The 21546-nt window shown below is 45.3% G+C and overlaps 1 protein-coding gene across 1 annotated transcript in view; it reads left to right on the forward strand.

Moving 5' to 3' along the window:
• The window catches only part of LOC138259894 (transmembrane protein 272-like), a 424789-nt gene that overhangs the window by 260843 nt on the left and 142400 nt on the right, over positions 1 to 21546 (forward strand). The window contains exon 4 of the mRNA XM_069207851.1: positions 5201 to 5240. Coding sequence (XP_069063952.1) covers positions 5201 to 5240 — 40 coding nt within the window. The remainder of the gene's footprint in view (positions 1 to 5200; positions 5241 to 21546) is intronic.

Raw genomic sequence — 21546 nt, forward strand, 5'->3', positions numbered from 1 at the left:
TAATTTGTCTGGAAAGATCATGGAGTATTTAAATTCTTGATCTCTTAGCGCCTTCTGTCGTTGCACCTCTGCAAGTCTGGGAAAAAGTAATCCTTGAATTATCATACAGGACGGGGGGAGCAGCTCTTGCCTTTTGCAGGATCAAGTCTCTATCCCTGTAAAAGAGTCGGGCAATAATGGGGCGGGGTGGTGCTCCAGGACGGGGTGGCCATCCGGGCACCGGGTGGGCCCGTTCTACTGAGAAAAATGTGGATAGCCCCTTAGGTTGTAGTTCCTTAAGGATGAGGTCCTCTATAAAGATATCCAACGCAGGCCCCACACACCTCTCTGGTCCGCCCACAATTCGTATATTATTTCTTCATGATTTACCTTCATAGTCCTCCAATCTGGCCTGCATAGTGGTGGTGCGAACCTGCAGCTCATTAACTTGAGTCTTTTAGGGTGGCATTATCTTCTCTAAGGGCAGATGTGGAATCCTCGATCTCCCACACCCGTGAACCCATATTACTAGGTCTGCTCGCAGGAGGCCCTCCTCCATTATTACCGAGTCAGTTTGTGACTCTGTAGATGTATGGACTCCTTCATCCATCCACTTTCATCCAATCCTCTTTTTCACTCATCTATCTTTTCTTTCACCCATCAATCCTTTCTCTCACCTATCCACCATTCACTCCATCCATCCACCCTTTTACTCCATCAATCTGTTCATCCTCTCTTTCTCTCCTCCCATCCATCCTTTCTCTCACGTCCATCCACCCATTAGCTCACCCTTTTATCCAAGATTTCATCCATCCACCCGCATCCACTTTCCTTTCACTCATCCATCTGTTCCTTCACTTATCCATCCTCCATTACATCCATCCATTCTCCTTTTTACTCATCCATCCATTTCTCACTCATCCATCCTTACGTCGATCTTTTCACTCAGCAATCCATCCTCTTTCACTCACACATACACACATCCATCCTTTCACTCATTGAATCACCTTTGTCTACCTAGTTGCAGACAGGAGAGACCCATCAAGAATTCTATCCGTGCTGTAGCTGATGAAGTTCATGCCTTACAATGCCCCTGCATCCATGCTTTCATGCATGCATCCATCCTTTCGCTCATCCATCTATTTACCCTTTCACTCTATGCATCCATCTACCCTTTCACTCCACAATCCGCATCCATTCATCCTTTCACTCAGCCATCCATACTTTCAGGCACTCATCCATCCTTTATCTCATCATCCATCCACCTTTTCACTTATCCATCTATTCTCCATTTCATCCACACACCCTCCCTTTCATTCACTTACCCATTCTTTAATGTATCCATACATCCTTCATCCATCCACGCTCCCTTTCACTCATCCATTAATTCTTTCACTCATCCTTTCTTGCATCATCCCTTTCACTCATTCATCCATCCAAGTATACATGTACCATTTCACTCACCCACCCACATATCCATCCTTTCACTCACTCACTCACCCAACCTTTCACGTTATTTATGAGCCTTTGTGTGCCGATGTGCAGAAGAGTCCCATAGAGAGTTCCGACCCAGCAGTAGCTGTTAAAAGGCCTGGGGGGATGGGCGTTGGTGCCCCGTTTTTGTACAAGCATAGGTGAGATCGATCGAAAATGTAGGACAGGGTCTATCTGAGATACCTGGTGCCAGTGTGCTCGCCCTCTGCCCTTCCTCCACAATACCAATGTACTCCTTATTTGATATTCCCGCGACTGCACAGATTGCTTCCCAGAGGTGATATGCCCTAGGGGTCATACCGGACATCACTCCTGCCCCTGACTTCATAATTTGCAGCTCACTATTGGGGACACCCTCAAAGTTTGTACTTTGATTGGAGTGGTAGATACAAGGGTGAACCTGACATAAAGTCAAATTCTGGGCAGTGACTGTAGACAATCAGGACAAGGCATCAAAATTCAGGACAAAAATTAAAGACAACAAGTCGATTTCATGGACACTGCTGAGTACGTCAAGCAATAATATAAAAGTAAAGTAAAGACTACTGACTCAAGTGAAAGTAAGTTTATTTTCTTTGGTTTGTATAATGCATAGAACTATTGAGAACATATTCAAATATCAGTGGACTTATTTAAATATAAAAAAACTAGCAAACTTGCACACTAAACAGAATTTGACAGAACGATTGTAATTTGAGCAGTAGTGAGTGTGTGTTTATTTCGCACTAGTTTGCTTAGAATGAAACTAGAGGTGGGTTTCAGCCAACTTTCCTTTAGTGCTGCTTGTCTAGTCCCTAATTCCACCAGCCTAGATAGGGATTAGTCTTGCTAGTAGTAGCATCAAGATCTTTTACTACAAGAAATGCCAAACTGCAGCATTAGGAAAGCCAATAGGTCTGATGTGTTCACTCGGATGCCAATTGTGAAACAATTAAAATAGATTGCTTTGTTTATTTATCGAACCAGGCAACCCTTGGTTTCTTTCACAATTTAATGAACAATATTTCATGTTTGCTCTGGGGCTCACACAGCATTTTTCTAGGCTTGACTATTTTCTAAAGCCACTTCTCAACCTTTGACACATGTTCCTGCCAGAGACCTGTCATATCATTCCTTACCGACTCTCACCTTGGTGAACAAATGGAGCAGACAAGGTGAAGACGGAACAGACAAGGTAGAGACGTATTGCCTCATTTACAAGCCTTTGCCCCACCACTGCATCATTTGTTTGACGCAGCTGTGTTGTTAGCAGTGCACTGCTCCAGATTTACAAAATGACCAATTGGGCCCAATACGTCAGTTTGTAAAGCCCTGTATCAGATTATACCTGCGCCAGGTATAATGTATGCAGGGTAGGCATTGCCAGACAAAAGGACACGCAGAACCTAAGCATTGAAATTGACAATATTTCACTCTGTCATTCTGTGACTTCACCGCTTCAGTATTTTACTGCCTGCAGGCATAACATTGACACACAGCTTTTTCCAATGGGAGCCTCCTCGTGTTGCTGTAGTAGTGTCTTTTTTACAATGCTACTCCAGCAATGCGTGGGTTTAGCTCCAACAAATGCATCAGAATTTGTGACGCATCTGTAAAAACATGCGCCATTGTGCTCTGTGTTGTAAATACAGCACATCCATGGCATTGCGAGGAGATCTTAAGGAAGTGCAAAAAATCTGATGCTTCAATGCATCAGATTCTTGTAAATGAGGCCCCTAGTGCATTGCTGCTAACTGACATGAAGCTTACAGCTTAGTTAATAATGGATATTGACAATTTCAAATTAATGGAGGGATGATGTCCATCAACATTATGGGAAACGGTTAAGGCCACATTCCGAGGCGCTGTGATCAGTATCTGCCTATCCATACACCAACCATGATCCAACCACCCGCTCAAATTTTTACATTTCTTGTTGGTGCATTTTATAGCTACTCTAACCCTCAGATGGTGTAAGTTCCACATGTCACTCTTTCCAATGTAGATTTCTTCAGTAAAGAAAGGTTTAAAAAAATACAATTTATCAGCAATGTCAGAAATGCCCCTTTGATTTCATGAATGTATCATTGATATTATGAATATTTACCTCCTCAACCCTATTTCTCATCCCAGTACTTACATGTATGAGGTGTTCCACCTCTACTCTGACCCATGTGCACTAGCCATAACCAATCAAAAAGATTGTTGTGCAAAGCACCCCTCCAATCTCCAATCACCCTTCACCAATTCTGGTTATAAAAGGGCATGGAGCCCAGAAAACATCCTGTTTTTTTCTTCTGCTTAATTCAACAAATTGTCTATGCTGTTCCAGTCAAAGGTAAGCCCTAGGAGGCCAGGCCTCTTGGGGTTGACAGTATAATGTTTTTTGTGCTTGCTTCCCTGATTGGATGCTGTGCTGGGCACTGTGCCTGGGGTGGAGGCACTCTCCCTTGCTATCTCTATATAGTTTTGGGGTTAGCTGGGCCTTCCTGGGGAGTGGGGTATTTTTTTATTTGCAAGGTTGAATGTTAGGGCGTCTTTGTCCTTTGGGTCTCAAGTTTTGGCTACTGTTGCTCAGTGATCACCTTGTACTCCTGTATGGTGCCTTCTGGTTTGCAGTAAATGTTGTTTCTGCTGTATCCAAAGTTTGTGGCATTTCTTTTTTGTTGGGATCAGGTTGTTCTGCGTTTGCCTTGGTATATCCTCATATGTGTAAGTAATGGAGCAAGAAATAAGATTGAGGAGGTAATGAATTCATTACCTACCTGTAATTCTCATTACTCTGAATACCCTATTTCTCGTACCAATACTGAAGTCCCACCCTCCCCCTTACTTTCCGGATCACAACCTGTTCACTTTGTTTCTTGGGCTTGGGGATGTAAAAGATGTTTTCTAGGCTCGATGCCCTTTTATAACCAGAATTGGTAAAGGGTGATTGGAAATTGGGGTGGGGGAGGGGCTTTGCGCAAAAATCTTTTTGATTGGTTGTGGTTAGGGCACATGGGTCTGAGTAGAGGTGAAACACCTCCTATGTGTAAGTATTGGTATGAGAAATAGGGTATTCAGAATAATGAGAATTACCAGTAAGTAATTAATTCATTACTGTCCTTGGAGTCAGGCCTGTAGTGTATAGCGATACCGTGTTAGCGATACCTTGATACTATGTCAGAGACATCTTGATGCACCGTTGAGCTTAAGAGTAAACCAGTGATGTTAAAATGCTACAGCAATCTCATAAATGTACTGCTGTTGTCAAAATGAACCAACGATGTTATAATTGCTAAAGTGGTGATGTCATAAATATGCAATTGGTGTAAAAATGTGCCAGTGATGCCATGTATGCTTGTGATGTCAAGAATGCACCAGTGGCGGAAAAAGCACGTGTGCTGTCATAAATCCGTTAGTGTCTGTTACAAAGCATTGCAGAGGGTATATACACAACAAGTGATGTCATAAATGCACCACAGATGTAATAAATTTGTCAGTGATGTAAGGAAAGCACCAGTAAAGTCACAAATACAAAAGAGATGTAATGAAAGTACCGTTGATGATTGGAATGGTGTGCACCAATAGTGATGAATTCACCTGTGATGTCATTAATATACTTCTGTGCATGTCAATACTTATATTTGTAGATGCTATGAATAGCACTGAGCTTGAAAAATGGTTGATTCCTCCTTTAGATGTATTTTTCTCTTGACATCCTAACGTTTCTTCCATAAAACATAAAGTTTTTGTTTTGTTTTAGGGAGACCGAAGTAATGGAAAACACCTCTACGCTGACTTGGGTAGGTTTGGTCTATTTTGATTTGGTGGAATTCTTTCCTATTGCTTTATGGACATCTAATTTTTTCTATTTCAACTTCCATAGCCGCCCCTGTAAACATGAATGCCCCCACATTACAAACTTACCTCCTGTTCCCACCTTTCCAGTTCGCATGATCCGTTCCCTCTTGTACAGCATGAGCAAGCAATGCAGATTCAAAATGGCCCAAATAAAAGAGAACCTTGGACCGTATTATGTAAAGTGCACCAGAGGATCAATGGCGTGTGAGTCCACTTTCAGCGCCCCCAGGCACTTTGTATTACAGAAGTGGTTGCAGACGCCTGTATGGCCACTTCTGTACTACAGATCGCACCAGCAATATCTGTGCACCAGCGCGATCTCGAGGGGGCGTATTATGGATCCAAGGTCAGAGGAAAAGGAGCAGTCAAGGGGAACACTAACCATGTGCCACAAAAAGGTGGCTTAGAGTCAGTGCACCCATGAAGGCGAACCTTAAAAACGGGGTCCATTGGTCATTGACTGCATCTGCCGGCAGGGAGGTTTGTGCCCCTCTGAAAGGCGCACTGCATTGCCACTTGTAAGGTTAAGGACGGATAATCAGTTTTAAACAGCGTCGCCACCTTTAGAGTAGCCCTAAGGCTGATACAAGTTCGGGGCTACCCTGTGGGCAGAGAATTATCTGTAACCTAAATTAACCTATCAAAGAGATAATGACAAGCTGAACCTGAGATCTTTAATGTTCTAAATTACTTCAGTACTGACTTATAATAGGTACTAAAGTTGTTTACCTCATTTAAGGTCTCATGGTGTATCACAAATAAAAGTCTGAGGCTATGTCGGTTCTGTCATTGTTTCTTGTAATTTGCCAACAACCTCACAAAAGACATCACTGTCAATCACATAGTAACTTGTATCAAGAGGGACATAACTTCTTTTACATAAAAATCAGCATAACTCTTAGAGCCTACTACATCAAAACCAACACAAACTGTCACGTTTTACACTACAACGGACATCATAGAAACTACAGCAGGGCTGTCCAGCAGTAGTCAATGGGGGCCAGAGCTCTGCCAGACTTTCAGCGTATTTACATGAGACAAATTCACTTACTGTTACGCTAAATCGGAATAGTTTACATAGTTAATGGTAATCCTGAAACGTAGCCTTGCTGTGGAGCTCTAGCAGTAATGCAGATGATATAGGACCTGCTGATTAGTGATGCACCTCACATCCTCTTTACCACAGAGACCTTGCTCAACCAACACCTCATCAGCTCCAGACATTACCACAGCAATCACAGCGGGCTACAAGATCATTCAACACAACTGTTTTCACAAGTCAGGAGGAGAACTCGCTATCATCTACAAGCACCACCCCATTCATGGAACACCTACACGTCAAACTGCAAAACTCATAAATCTTCACCCTGAATGGAATCCTCACCTACCAACCACCCGGACCATGAGCCACTTTTATCACCTCATCACCAACTTCATTGCTGCACTCCCCATTGACTCCAGAATCTAAATTCCCTTCTGTGACCTCAGCTTTCACCTGGAAGTCATATGGCACCTGCTCCTCAGCACTCCTTGAAAGCTGGAGCAACATCAGACTCACCCAGCTCGTTACAGACCAACTCACTGCAGGACACACCATGGACCCCATCTTCACCACAAGCAACAGCATCAAATACAATGCCACCACACTGCTCATATGGACAGACCACTCCATCCGCTTCAAAATCAACCCATCTCACGTCAACACCCCTATCAGGTTCAGCATTCCAAGCCACAGCTGGGGCAATATCACAGAAGTGGACTGGGTCAGCGCCCTCAGCATTGATCAACCTAGCCCCACATACAACCCCAAAGAAGGTATCAACATGCCAATAACTGGAATAAGAACTGCGTGGACTCCCTGGCACCTCTTACACCTAACAATCATAGTAGATCATGGAAGCAGGCCAGCTGGTGCACAGAAGACCTCCAAGACACCAAACAACACTGTAAACAGCTATAATGGCGATGGAGAGCTAGCCACAACACCATAAACATAACTACTTTCAATGCTGCACTTAGATGCTCTCACCAGCAAATAAGAGACACCAATTAAAAAACTCTAGTGGCCAGTATTGAAGAAGCTCCAAAAGGGGCAAGGAGATCTTCTCGACTCTTAAGGATTTCACCTCACCTTCAGCCATTGTCACCAACATCGCTGCCTCCCAGCAACTCTGTGACAACCTATCCAACTTCCTATCCATGTTTGCAAAATCACAAACATCTACAGCAACTAAGCACACCAGCCTAACCCCAGAGATCTCATTGCTAACCTACCCACCACTAATCAAGATGGCCACCTGACCGAATGGACAACCCTCACCAGAAACAACACAGCAGCAATCAAGAAGACCACCCACTTAGGGGCCCCAACCACAGCTCACCACACCTGCAGCCTGGGAACATCACCAATCAGCCCCACCCTGACCCACATCATTAACACCTATATCATGTCCGTCACTTTCCTGGCTCAATGGAAACTTACAGAAATGAATGTCCTCCTCAAGAAGCCCGTAGCCGACCTGATTCAACTGAGGAACTTCCGACTCATCTCCCTGCTTCCCTATCGCGTCAAAGTGATGGACAAGGTCATCCATAAGCATCTCAAAACCCACCTCAAACTTCACCATTTTCTAGATAATACTTAATTAGGATTCAGAAAGAACCACAGCACCAATGCACCAAAACAACACTCATCATGGTCACTAATGACATTCAAATCATCGTGGACTGAGGAGAAACACCGGCCATTATTTTGTTTGACCTCTCTGTGGCCTTTGTCACTGTCTCACATAACACTCTCTTCAAAAGACTCTACAAGATTAGCATACAGGTATCTGCTCTCAAATGGATGTGATCCTTCCTCGCAGGAAGGCTTAGGCTGCCACCCTTTCACATCATAGACCAAGAAATAGATATGCAGAGTCCCACAGGGATTGTCCCTCAGTCCCATCTTTTTAAACATTTCCACGACACCACTCACCAACATCATCCAATCACAAGACATCACTGTCATCTCCTATGCCGATGACACCCAACTCATCCTCTCCCTGATGGACAAAACTGCCACTGCCAGTACCAACTTCACCGACTGCATGATCATAGTAGTAGGCTGGATATGCAACAACTTCCTGCAGCTCAACTCTGACAAGACGGAAGTACTGGTCTTCAGCAACAAGACCTCCCCTTGGTACGTGACCTGGTGGCCGACAGAGCAAGGACCAACACCCACAGACCACACAAGAAATCTAGGAACCATCCTAGATGACAAGTTCAACATGACGGCACAGTGTGCAACTCTTACTTCCACATTATATGCTTTCTGCAAAAATTCTTCAAATGGTTGCCTCCGAACAACAGACGGACTGTGATGCAAGCACTGCTCAAGGGCAGGCTAGACTAAGGCAACACTCTCTACGTCAGAGTCTCCAGACAACTCCTACACAGACTGTGGATCATCCAGAACACCACTGCAATACTCATACTCGACCTCCCACGCCACACCCACATCACACTGCACCTCAGGAAGCTTCACTGGCTCCCATTTCAAAAGAGCAGCCAATTCAAACTTCTCATGCACACATACAAAGTCCTACACAACACAGGACCAGAATACCTGAACAGCAGCATACACTTTCACCAACCCACCAGACACGTATGCCCTGCCTCACTCTCACTGGCATATTTTCCATGCATCTACAAAAGCAAAACTGGAGGTCGCTCATTCTCCTGCTGTGCAACCCAAGAAATGGAACAACCTCCCTCAGCATAACAGAGCCGCCTCATCACTTCTTAAGTGCAGCAGGAGGAAGTCCTGTCTTTTCGTGTAAACACCTTGGGGACCTCAAACCCACACACCTGCCCAAGCACCTAGATACCCTCTCAGGTGATTAGTGCACTATACAAATCAATATTACATAACATAACAGACTTCGCTTATTGTGTGGGCCCCTGAAATTATGTGATTCTTCTCCTGTGGTATTTTCTGCAAGATTATGGATTTGCTGCATTTGCCATGGATTCCATAATGCTGCAGATCTTGCCAAAAAACCTTTGTTTCTAGCTTAAATGGATCAAAAGCTTCCAAAAATATATCAACATGTAAACCCACAAATATTGACATGCACAAATAGCATTGACAAGAATATCATATGTTTGAGGTAATATAGTTTTAAAAAATATCAACGTTTTTAATATTGTTTTCAGTAATATAGATGTTAAAAGTAATGCTTATTAATTATTTCAGTGTGTTTTAGTTCAAATATTCATTTTATTTTATATAAATGTTATATTTTTTTTTAATATATAGCATGTCATTTTAAGTGATTTACTTTTTTTTACATTTAATTATTAATACTAGCTTGTACTATCATAGGGGTGTTTAGTTTTTGTAGGGGGTTAGGGTGGGAAGTTAATTAGATAATTAATTATGAATTATTTATTCCATTTTATTTAGTTATATGATTGTTATTTATTAGGTAAATTTATGATTATTTATTAATTGTTACTAAATTATTTAATTGATTGTTAGTTATGTAATTTATGGAATACTTATTTATTTTACTTATATTTAAATCTGGGCTGCTAGGTTTGTAGTGGTCTAGGTTGGGAAGTTAATTAAGTAATATTTAATTAATAATGTTTTATTAATTGTTATTTATTTAACTAATCTGTATTTATGTAAAACATGGAATACTGATTTATTTTACTTAGATTTTTTTATGTTTTAGATGCAGGATGCTAGGTTTGTAGTGGTCTAGGGTAGGAAGCTAATTAAGTAACAATTAATTATTCATTATGATTTAATGATTTCATTGATTTTTAATTAAGTAAATTATCGAATACTTATTTATTTAGTTTTTATTTTAGTTGCAGGCTGCTAGGTTTGTAGGGGTATAAGATGGAAACAATATTAAGTAATATTTGAATAACAACTATTTATTAATAGAACATTAATTTTTTATTGAATAGTAATTATGTAAATTGATTAATTGTTTTTAGTTTTTTAATACATATGTATATATATTTTCATGTTAATGTTTTTATATCAAGAGTTTAATAGTTTTTCTACATTCATGGAGTTACTCATAAATGTAATAATAATGTGTGTTGAAGTGAAGTACTTTCCATACTTTTGCTTAGACTGCAGTAGGAATAGTAAAATGACCATCTTCACAGTTCACCACTTTCCCTACTATTGCGCTGTTTGGAGTGGGAATAATACATTTCACCTGTTAGAAACTGAAAGGCATGATTATGGGCCTAGCCGAACCCATGAGGCATAAGTGGGACATCCTCCAGCCATGCCTGTTGTTTGACTATGGGGTACAGTTGAACCTTTCAACCAGCCCATGGGTTTGAGGGTGGTATTGTGTGGTAAACTTGTAGGTCTCCCCACACTCCTTGCACATGGCCTTTATGTAGCTGGACATGAAGTTGGTACCCGGGTCAGATACCGCCTCTTTGGGGATAGCTGCAGAGTACCAGGTACCGGGTGGCATACTTCACCAAGACCCGAATTAATCTGCTGACCATGGCTGTCTTGGGATCCAGAAGCCACACAATGTTGATGCGACAGGCTCAAAAGGGATGCTAAAGACCGGTAACAGGTGCAAGGGGGCCTTGCACTTCCCCCTGGCAGGTATGACAGGACCTACAGTATGCTGCTGAGGCCTGCCTCATTTGAGGCCAATAAAAGTGGCTAACAAGCCTGTCAAAGGTCTTGTCCTGCCCCAAGTTATCTGCCGGTGGTCCATCATGAGCCAGACCCAGTAGGAACGATCTGTAGCATTGGGGGACAACCAACACACATGTTGCACCAGGCTCAGGATCCTTAGGCTCACTCTACAGGAGTCCATTCTCCCAGTAAATCAGGTGCTTGCCAGCGGCATCGCCAACTGCCTGGGCCTCACCCTTCTGCCAAAGACCCACAAGAGTAGTGCACTCTCTGTACACCTTGCAGAACTCTTTCCTGGTGGGACCCACTTTCTGCTGCCAGTTGGACAGCTTAGGCAGGTTCCCCAGCTCAGCTATGTCTTCTCCTGTAGATAACGGGGCCTCCACCTCACGTTCAGCCTCCATGGAAAGCTCAAGAGCAGCCACTTGTCCTTTCTCTTTTTGGCAGGACCCTGGGCATTGTTCCAGGTTCCTGTTTCTTCTGATGACCCTCTGGAGCTACCATGGACTATGTGGTCAGGCACACCCACTCAGGTAGCCACATCATCTCCAAGTGTGACTTACCTCTTTCCAGATAGTGTGCTCCAGGTCGTTGCCTAGCAGACAATCCACAGGCATAGACGGACTCACAGCTACCTTCATGCAGACCTGAGAACCACCAACCATCATATTCAAAAGGAACCATAGCCACTGGTTAGTGGCTCTCACAGTTTTCAGAAGCAACAGCTTGGTGGAATGTGTTAGAGACTACCTGCTCTGAGGACATCAAATAGCACTTGGTGGTTGTCATGCTGGCTCCTGAGTCTCTCAGAGCCTCCACCTTCTGCCTATTGGTGGACACCCACTGACTGCACATCTTAGTATTGTTAGGCATATGGGTTATTTGTACCATCTCTCCATCTTCCAGGGACACTAGGGTTAACTGCAGTCCCTCACCCAGCACTATCTAGGGACATCTCCTATGCAAGCACTAGAGTATCCAGCCCCGGTGTCTGCCCACCAGTGGGAGCCTGTGTCCACTTGGGACACTTAGCATCTCCCATGTAGTGCCCCTCTTGCTGACACTCATAGCTTCACTGGAGCCTTCCCTGCAGACTTGTTCTCAGGGAACCACTTCTTTTTTTCTCAGCGGGGGGAAGGGAACCCTGTCCTACAGAAGTAGTTTGGGGCCCTTTAGAGAACTCCTTACTCTGTTTCTCACCCCTCCTTCCTCCATGAGGATCCTGCCCACCTTTGGTGTGATCCCTCGAGGCACCTTCTTGGGGACTCGGGTGCTAATCCATCGGTCGCATCCTTAGCAAGCTCTCTGGGGTCAGGTAGCCTACGGTCCACAAGGTGTAAGTGCAGATCTGGAAAGCAAAGACTGAATGGGTGCTCTGTTTCAAATTATAGAACCCGTGGTAATCTTTTACGTCACTGCCCTTAACCCAACTATCCAGTGCCTTGCAAAAATAATCCACACAATCCACCCAGGTGTATTGGGAAATCTTGTGACTATCTCTGATTTTCTATCTATATTTCTCTGGGATCAAGCCAATCTTTCTGATTAGGGCCTCCTTCATGGGGGGATACCTCATTCTGTCACTCCCTTCTCGGCCAGTAGAGTGTCCCTGCCCTCAATAGGGATATGTCTCCACAAGTTAGCTCATTAATCGCCCTCTGAGACCTTGTGCATTTGTATTGTGAGCCCAGAGACATCAAAATCTATAATTCTATCTTTTTTGGAACTTACACTTAAAGGATGCTTCAAGGTAACTCCAATGTTAACCTATAGGAGAGAGAGGACTTGCAGTAGTGAAAACTAATTTAGCAGTTTTCCACTACCTGGACATGTCAAACTTAAGAAGTACACCTCCATCCTTTTAAATACACTGCACCCTGCCCTTGGGTTTAACTAGGGCCAGCATTACAGGTGACTTATATGTAATCAAAAGGAGGGTTTGCGCCTAGCAAGTGGGTGCATTGCCAGGTCAAAATGGCAGTTAAACATTGCCCACACAGGCCCTACAGTGGCAGGCCTGAGACATGTTTGAAGTGCTACTGCAGTGGATGGCACAATCAGCAATCTCATAGGCCTCAAACCATCTGTCTGCAGGCCTAAAACATGTTTGGAATGCTAAGTTGTGGATGGCACAATCAGCAATCTCACGGGCCTCAAACTATCTGTCTATGTCATCTCCCACCAAAAAATCAGACACCAGATCCTTAGATAAGTGGACTTTCGTTTCGGGGAGCACAGAAGAATTGCTGCCACCATCCCTGCTGGACTCTACCTGTCTGACCTTGATGTCCATCTCTCTCAAGCTCAGTTCCTGAGCTACCAACATCTTTCTTTCTTCCATGGCCAATTTTTCTCCTTCAAGGCATGTCTCCTTTCCTCCAAGACATTTTCTTCCTCCAATCTGAGTTTAGCCTGCACCAATTTTAGATTCCTCTCCTCCCTCCTATCCACTAGCTCCTCTGGGGTCAGGCTGCTTCCTGCCCTGGGGAGAACCATCTCTCCTTTCCAGATTGTTCTCCCCTGTCCCACAGGCAGTCCCAGATTATCCACTGAATCCTGGACAAGCTCGTTATCATCCTCTATCTCGATATTGTCCTCCTCTGTGGTCTCATGTGTTACATCCCTTGATTCCAACCAGACCCTCAGCGCCTTTTGCAGCACCACTTTCTTGGTAAAGCTTTTAATAGAAACCCCAAACACCTTGCAAAATCCTTGATTTGTCTCACAGTGTACTTCTACAGTTCGGCCAACTCAAACTCCAGTTTTGCAGATACTGGTGCGGATGCAGTTATGAGACCTCGTCAAAGCCATGATTTCGAATAAAAAGCAAAAATGCCAAACAGGGAGAACTGAAAAACAACAACTTACATTTGAAGAGAGTAGAAAAAAAATATATCACAAGACAATTGATTCAAATTGTTCTAAATGTGGATAGTACTGTACAAGAAATTACTGTAAGGTATTTCACAAACACAAGTCCTATCCCTTTGTTGCCACCAATATTAGAAACTGGGTCTCTGTTGCCAGTGGTATGCACCAGTGGTATGCACCCTGCCCAAGTAGGGACCACAATCCTAGTTAGGGTAAGTCAGATGAACACCCTAAATTAACCTGTGCTCATTCTGTGGGAGCTTGCCACAGAGCAGTTAGGCTTAACTTAAGAGGCAATGTGTAAAGTGTTTGTGACATACTTGAGTACAGTAACACAGTGAAAACTCCACGAAACGATTCCACACCAATTTAGAAAAAATAGAGATTATTTATCTGTTTAAAATAAAACCAAAACATCAAAAGTCCAACTACATTTGTATAGGTTATCATGTTTCAAGTGTAGTATTGAAAATCAGTGCTCAAAAAGAGGTGAGTGCTCCCTTTACAGGAGTTACAGTAATGTCTCTTCTGTGGTGTGCTGGAAGCACTTGTCGTTATAGTTCTGATGCAGTTTCCCGACTGGAACGATTGACTGGGGACCTTGGCTTCCTAGGCTTACTGAGTTATGGCCTCTTGGGATTGAGATGCGGTCCGTAGCATACAATGGGCAGCCCAGAGCTGCAGCGCACAACCTAGCTTGGTATATGCACACACAGAGGCTAAGCAGTCATCACTGCTCCCTCACTCACAGTACCTTGTTGATGTCTGGATGCCCACATGAAAACACACTTAGGGGGTCATTCCGACCATTGCCAGGTCAAAATGGCAGTTTAAAACTGCCCACACAGGCCCTGCAGTGGTAGGCCGGAGACATGTTTGAAATGCTACTGTAGTGGATGGCACAATCAATGATGTACTTCCACTAGTAACATTTGATTTACAACACCCTGGGCACATATAGTGTACTTTACTAGGAACTTACAAGTAAACCAAATATGCCAATTGTGGATAAACCAATGTTATCAAGGTTTAGAGTACATAGCACCTGCACTTTAGCCCTGATCGGCAATGGTACAGTGCACAGAATCCTAACAGCCAACAAAAATGAGTCACACAAACAGGAGGTCAGAGGCAAAAAGTTAGGGGAAACCACGCCAAGCATGCCAAGTCTAACATCACCCCTCTGACATCCAACATTTTCCCTACTTTTGCATAGACTGCAGTGGGAATAGTAGACAGAGTGGCGGCAGGTGGTAGATGCCGGCAGTCACTAGATCAGCCCGCCTCGGGGGGCCCAGTCTGGGTTATGTATGACCGATCCATCCGCACCCTGAGGGAATTGCAGGGGCACTAGGGCCATTTCTGTGCCACCAGAAGTGGGGCAGAAGTGACAGATTCCACGCACAACTCAGGGGAGTGGCCACCTGGAGCAGCATGTGGGGCCCTCGGACCTTAAGGTGACAATCCCGTGATAAAATGGGGCGCAATAAAACTATGGCTCCCTGGATGGAGGAATATAAACAGCACGGCTCCCCACCCTCAGAGGACTCGCCTTCCTCCACGTTACCTGAATGTGTTCCCCCTCCGAGAGCAGAGATGCCAGGGAACTAGCAAGATCTTATCTTATGTGAGATACGAGGCTCCAGAGAAATCATGGAACAAAAGCTTGGAGCTATCACCACAGACCTCAACCTGCTGAGAGATGACCAGCACAACTTGGTGGACATAGTCAAAATGGCGGAACACATTTTGGCCACCATGGTGCCGGCACAGGCAGATCACAACTCCATGTTGAAGCAACTGCGCAAACAAGTGGAACAACTTCAAGACCGAGCTCAGGATGCCGAAGGTAGAGCGCACAGGAATAATACCTGGATAGTGGGCATGCCAGAAGGTACTGAGGGAGATCGACCCACGCAGTATATCGAGACCTGGCTACAATCGACGGTGGCTCCCGAGGGCCTGTCCGCTCTCTTCACAGTTGAAAGGGTGCACCGTGTGCCTGCCAAGAGACCCATCCCCAGAGTCCCGCCACGGGCAATAGTGGCTAAAATACAGAATTATATGGACAGAGACATGTTACTTCGGTCCGCGCGGGAATGCACGCCACTCACGGTGGATGGCTCCAAAGTATCTCTCTAACCCGGACTACACAATGTTGGTCCAGTGCCACGGGCCTCCTTCCAAGAAGTCAAGAAACACCTTAGAGCACACGGCCCTGTATACGCATTGATTTTTCTTGCAAAACTGAAAGTGATACATGAAAGATGCTCTCATTTCTTTGACTCTCCAACGGCAGCCAGGGAATAGCTCGATCAGAATTTTCAAGGAACGCGGAATGTCCAACAACAGGAGTTTACATCACAGAGATCTGGTCGTCGGGACCGGCGCGCCAAGGCAGGTGCGTGAGAGACAACTGGAGGCCATCCAACTAGCTTCTTTTCTGTGGACCCCAACCATAGGTCTAGCACGGAATCATCCATGGCCGGGGACTCAGATACTGAGACTGAGGGCAGTGTGACATTGTTCCCAACTATCACACTACAGATCGCTCATGATCTGTGAAAAGGGATGGCTGCCCATGTTGTTCCTTGACCCCTCTTCAAAGATACTGTGGGCGGTACTGGAGAGACCCTCCAGATCATCGCGGAGCGACTTAGATTGTTGCTCTGATGCCTCTAAGATGATTCTGTGATTATCAGCCGTCTTTACATTGATACTTCCTCATATGTGTGTAACATCCTTGTATTAAGAGCTTGATGTTGGGGATATCTATATATGTAGCTAATTACTGATAAAAACTGGGTCTGGACCATGATGAGGTGGTACGACTAAAGTACAAATGTATGGTTTGGCATTGGAGCCATGGCACCCCACTAGCGTAAGCCTTACTATTTTTCTGTTTCTGCAGTTTGTTATATTAGTTACATTGGTCGAGCACAGTTGTCTACGCTGGACCGCATATTGGGTAGGGTTGTTACTTGTTATTAGTACGCTTCCATCATCACTGATACACAGGGGGAACGCAGTAGGTCCATGGGGCTGCTATTGACACTTTCTACATTAAGGACAATGACCTTGGTTACTAAATCATACAATTACTTGGAATATTAGAGGATTGGGGACACTTTATAAATGGCACTGGGTGCTAGCGTAATTGCACAGACATCACGCTCATCTTGCCTTCTTGCAAAAAACCCACCTTACTACACCAGAAGCCCTAAAACTACAGCACAAGTGGCGGGGACAACTGTTCCACACCTCCTTCTCAGCGTATGCCAGGGGAGCTCCATATGGATAAGGGCAAGAATTCCATTTTCAGTCCAAGATACTAAAATTGACTCACAAGGTAGATATGTATTAATCAAGGGTCTCCTGGATGGAGAGCAGATAGTACTGAGATGTTTTTATAACCCACACCAGGACCAAGATGCTTTTTGTGCATGCTTGTCTAACGTGCTGGCAGAATGGGCTCACCTTCCTTGCATACTAGGGGGCAACTCAAAGGCGGTGCTGGATGTGCTTCTCGACCGCTCGCACCCTCCTCTTCCAAGGGCCGCACAGGTTCACCAAGCCAAAACATTGCGACAATGGGTTGAGGGGTGGGCATGGTGGATGTCTGGCGGTATGGTAATGTGGACGCGAGGGAGTATTCCTTTTACCCACATTTCCTCCATTCCCGCTTAGACCGATTTTTACGTACTACTAGCTTGCAACCCCACATAACTAATGCCAAATATTTAGGTAAGACGCTGTCTGACCATAACCCGCTTGAGATCCAACTAAACTGGGGAAGGGTACCCATCCCCGTACCAATGTGGTGCCTGCAGCCTACACTCTTGGAAGACAAGGTTTATAGAAATACATTAGCTACTACCATAGATACATATTTTTCTGAAAATACAGACACCGCCATATCCCCACTGATTGAATGGGAGGCTTTCAAAGTGATTATACGGGGTCCTCCATTTCTATGAGGGTGGGAGCACGGGCTGCAATACTGACAGACCTCATACAACTAGAAGATGAGTTGGGGGCTTTAGAACGAGAGGCAATACTAGACAACACCAAAAAAGAGCAATAACAAGCGGCACGGATCCGGCATGTGGAACTCCTAGAGCACTTGCGTGTGGTAGATTACAGATGTTATACCCAGAGGACACATGTGGAGGCGGACAAACCCGGTGTCCTGCTTGCTAAACTAATCAGACCACAGCAGTTTCCCACACCTATATCAATGATACAATCCCCACAGCTGGGTTTAGTAACTAGCCAGACTAACATTAACGACCCCTTTTGTCTATACTATGCAGATTTGTACGCAGCACTGCCACCAGTAGACCAACACTCCATACATACATTTCTGCACTGCCATCTGCTCCACAGGTGACAGCATTAGAAAGAGAGGCGCTGTGAGCTTCAATCACGACTACCGAAATTAGCGACACATTAAAATAGATGGCTCGTAATGAAACCCATGGCTCTGACGAATTGCCAGTGGAATTTTATGCCACATACCCTAATCGCTTGCTTCCCCACCTTGAGAAGTTGTATAAGAGGTCACTCGAAGAAGTAATGCTTCCAGCCACAACTCGAGATGTGGTAGTGACCTTGCTTCTTAAACCTGATAGACCTCCCACACAGATGCCATCCTATAGACCGCTGTCTATTCTAAATACGGAATATAAACTCCTCAGTAAAGTATTGGTGCACAGACTACTCCCACTACTTCGGCGCCTGCTACATATGGACCAATGTGGATCTATTCCACGCCGTGGTACATCAATGAAAATCCACCGACTATTTCAGTTGATGGATGAGTCAAAACACCAATATCTGTATGCTTGCTGCATCTCCTTAGATATGCGGCAAGCATTTATGTAGGAGGCTGGACTGGCTTGTAGTGAGTACCAAGGGGTACTTACACCTTGCACCAGGCCCAGGTATCCCTTATTAGTGTAGAGGGGTGTCTAGCAGCTTAGGCTGATAGAAAAGGTAGCTTAGCAGAGCAGCTTAGGCTGAACTAGGAGACGAGTGAAGCTCCTACAGTACCACTAGTGTCATATGCACAATATCATAAGAAAACACAATACACAGATATACTAAAAATAAAGGTACTTTATTTTTATGACAATATGCCAAAGTATCTCAGTGAGTACCCTCAGTATGAGGATAGCAAATATACAAAAGATATATGTACACAATACCAAAATATGCAGTAATAGCAATAGAAAACAGTGCTAACAATGTATAGTCACAATAGAATGCAATGGGGGCACATAGGGATAGGGGCAACACAAACCATATACTCTAGAAGTGGAATGCGAACCACGAATGGACCCCAAACCTATGTGACCTTGTAGAGGGTCGCTGGGACTGTAAGAAAACAGTGAGGGTTAGAAAAATAGCCCACCCCAAGACCCTGAAAAGTGGGTGCAAAGTGCACCTAAGTTCCCCAAAGAGCACAGAAGTCGTGATAGGGGAATTCTGCAGGAAAGATCAACACCAGCAATGCAACAACGATGGATTTCCAGACGAGAGTACCTGTGGAACAAGGGGACCAAGTCCAAAAGTCACGATCAAGTCGGGAGTGGGCAGATGCCCAGGAAATGCCAGCTGTGGATGCAAAGAAGCTGCCACCGGATGGTAGAAGCTGAGGATTCTGCACGAACGACAAGGGCTAGAAACTTCCCCTTTGGAGGATGGATGTCCCACGTCGTGAAGAGTCGTGCAGAAGTATTTTCCCGCAGAAACACCGCAAACAAGCCTTGCTAGCTGCAAAGCTTGTGGTTAGGGTTTTTGGATGCTGCTGTAGCCCAGGAGGGACCAGGATGTCACCAATTGCGTCAGGGGACAGAGGGGGTGCCCAGCAAGACAAGGAGCCCTCTCAGAAGCAGGCAGCACCCGCAGAAGTGCCGGAACAGGCACTACAAAGTGGAGTGAAATGGTGCACACCCGAAGTTGCACAAGAGAGTCCCACGTCGCCGGAGGACAACTCAGGAGGTCGTGCAATGCAGGTTAGAGTGCCGTGGACCCAGGCTTGGCTGTGCACAAAGGAAATCTTCGTGGAGTGCACAGGAGCCAGAGTAGCTGCAAAACACGCGGTTCCCAGCAATGCAGTCTGGCGTGGGGAGGCAAGGACTTACCTCCACCAAACTTGGACTGAAGAGTCACTGGACTGTGGGAGTCACTTGGACAGAGTTGCTGAGTTCAAGAGACCTCGCTCGTCTTGCTGAGAGGAGACCCAGAGGACTGGTGATGCAGTTCTTTGGTGCCTGCGGTTGCAGGGGGAAGATTCCATCGACCCACAGGAGATTTCTTCGGAGCTTCTAGTGCAAAGAGGAGGCAGACTACCCCCACAGCATGCACCACCAGGAAAACAGTCGAGAAGGCGGCTGGATCAGCGTTACAGTGTCGCAGTAGTCGTCGTTGCTACTTTGTTGCAGTTTTGCAGGCTTCCAGCGCGGTCAGCAGTCAATTCCTTGGCAGAAGGTGAAGAGAGAGATGCAGAGGAACTCTGATGAGCTCTTGCATTCGTTATCTAAAGAATTCCCCAAAGCAGAGACCCTAAATAGCCAGAAAAGATGGTTTGGCTACTTAGGAGAGAGGATAGGCTAGCAACACCTGAAGGAGCCTATCAGAAGGAGTCTCTGACGTCACCTGCTGGCCCTGGCCACTCAGAGCAGTCCAGTGTGCCAGCAGCACCTCAGTTTCCAAGATGGCAGACGTCTGGAGCACACTGGAGGAGCTCTGGGCACCTCCCAGGGGAGGTACAGGTCAGGGGAGTGGTCACTCCCCTTTCCTTTGTCCAGTTTCGCGCCAGAGCAGGGCTGGGGGATCCCTGAACCGGTGTAGACTGGCTTATGCAGAGATGGGCACCATCTGTGCCCATCAAAGCATTTCCAGAGGCTGGGGGAGGCTACTCCTCCCCAGCCCTGACACCTTATTCCAAAGGGAGAGGGTGTAACACCCTCTCTCTGAGGAAGTCCTTTGTTCTGCCTTCCTGGGCCAAGCCTGGCTGGACCCCAGGAGGGCAGGAACCTGTCTTAGGGGTTGGCAGCAGCAGCAGCTGCAGTGAAACCCCGGGAAAGGCAGTTTGGCAGTACCCGGGTCTGTGCTAGAGACCCGGGGAATCATGGGATTGTCTCCCCAATACCAGGATGGCATTGGTGGGGCAATTCCATGATCTTAGACATGTTACATGGCCATATTTGGAGTTACCATTGTGAAGCTACACATAGGTAGTGACCTATATGTAGTGCACGCGTGTAATGGTGTCCCCGCACTCACAAAGTCCGGGGAATTGGCCCTGAACAATGTGGGGGCACCTTGGCTAGTGCCAGGGTGCCCACACACTAAGTAACTTAGCACCCAACCTTTACCAGGTAAAGGTTAGACATATAGGTGACTTATAAGTTACTTAAGTGCAGTGAAAAATGGCTGTGAAATAACGTGGACGTTATTTCACTCAGGATGCAGTGGCAGGCCTGTGTAAGAATTGTCAGAGCTCCCTATGGGTGGCAAAAGAAATGCTGCAGCCCATAGGGATCTCCTGGAACCCCAATACCCTGGGTACCTCAGTACCATATACTAGGGAATTATAAGGGTGTTCCAGTATGCCAATGTAAATTGGTAAAATTGGTCACTAGCCTGTTAGTGACAATTTGGAAAGAAATGAGAGAGCATAACCACTGAGGTTCTGA

Source organism: Pleurodeles waltl, chromosome 9, assembly GCF_031143425.1.
Source record: "Pleurodeles waltl isolate 20211129_DDA chromosome 9, aPleWal1.hap1.20221129, whole genome shotgun sequence".
Classification (NCBI taxonomy): domain Eukaryota; kingdom Metazoa; phylum Chordata; class Amphibia; order Caudata; family Salamandridae; genus Pleurodeles; species Pleurodeles waltl.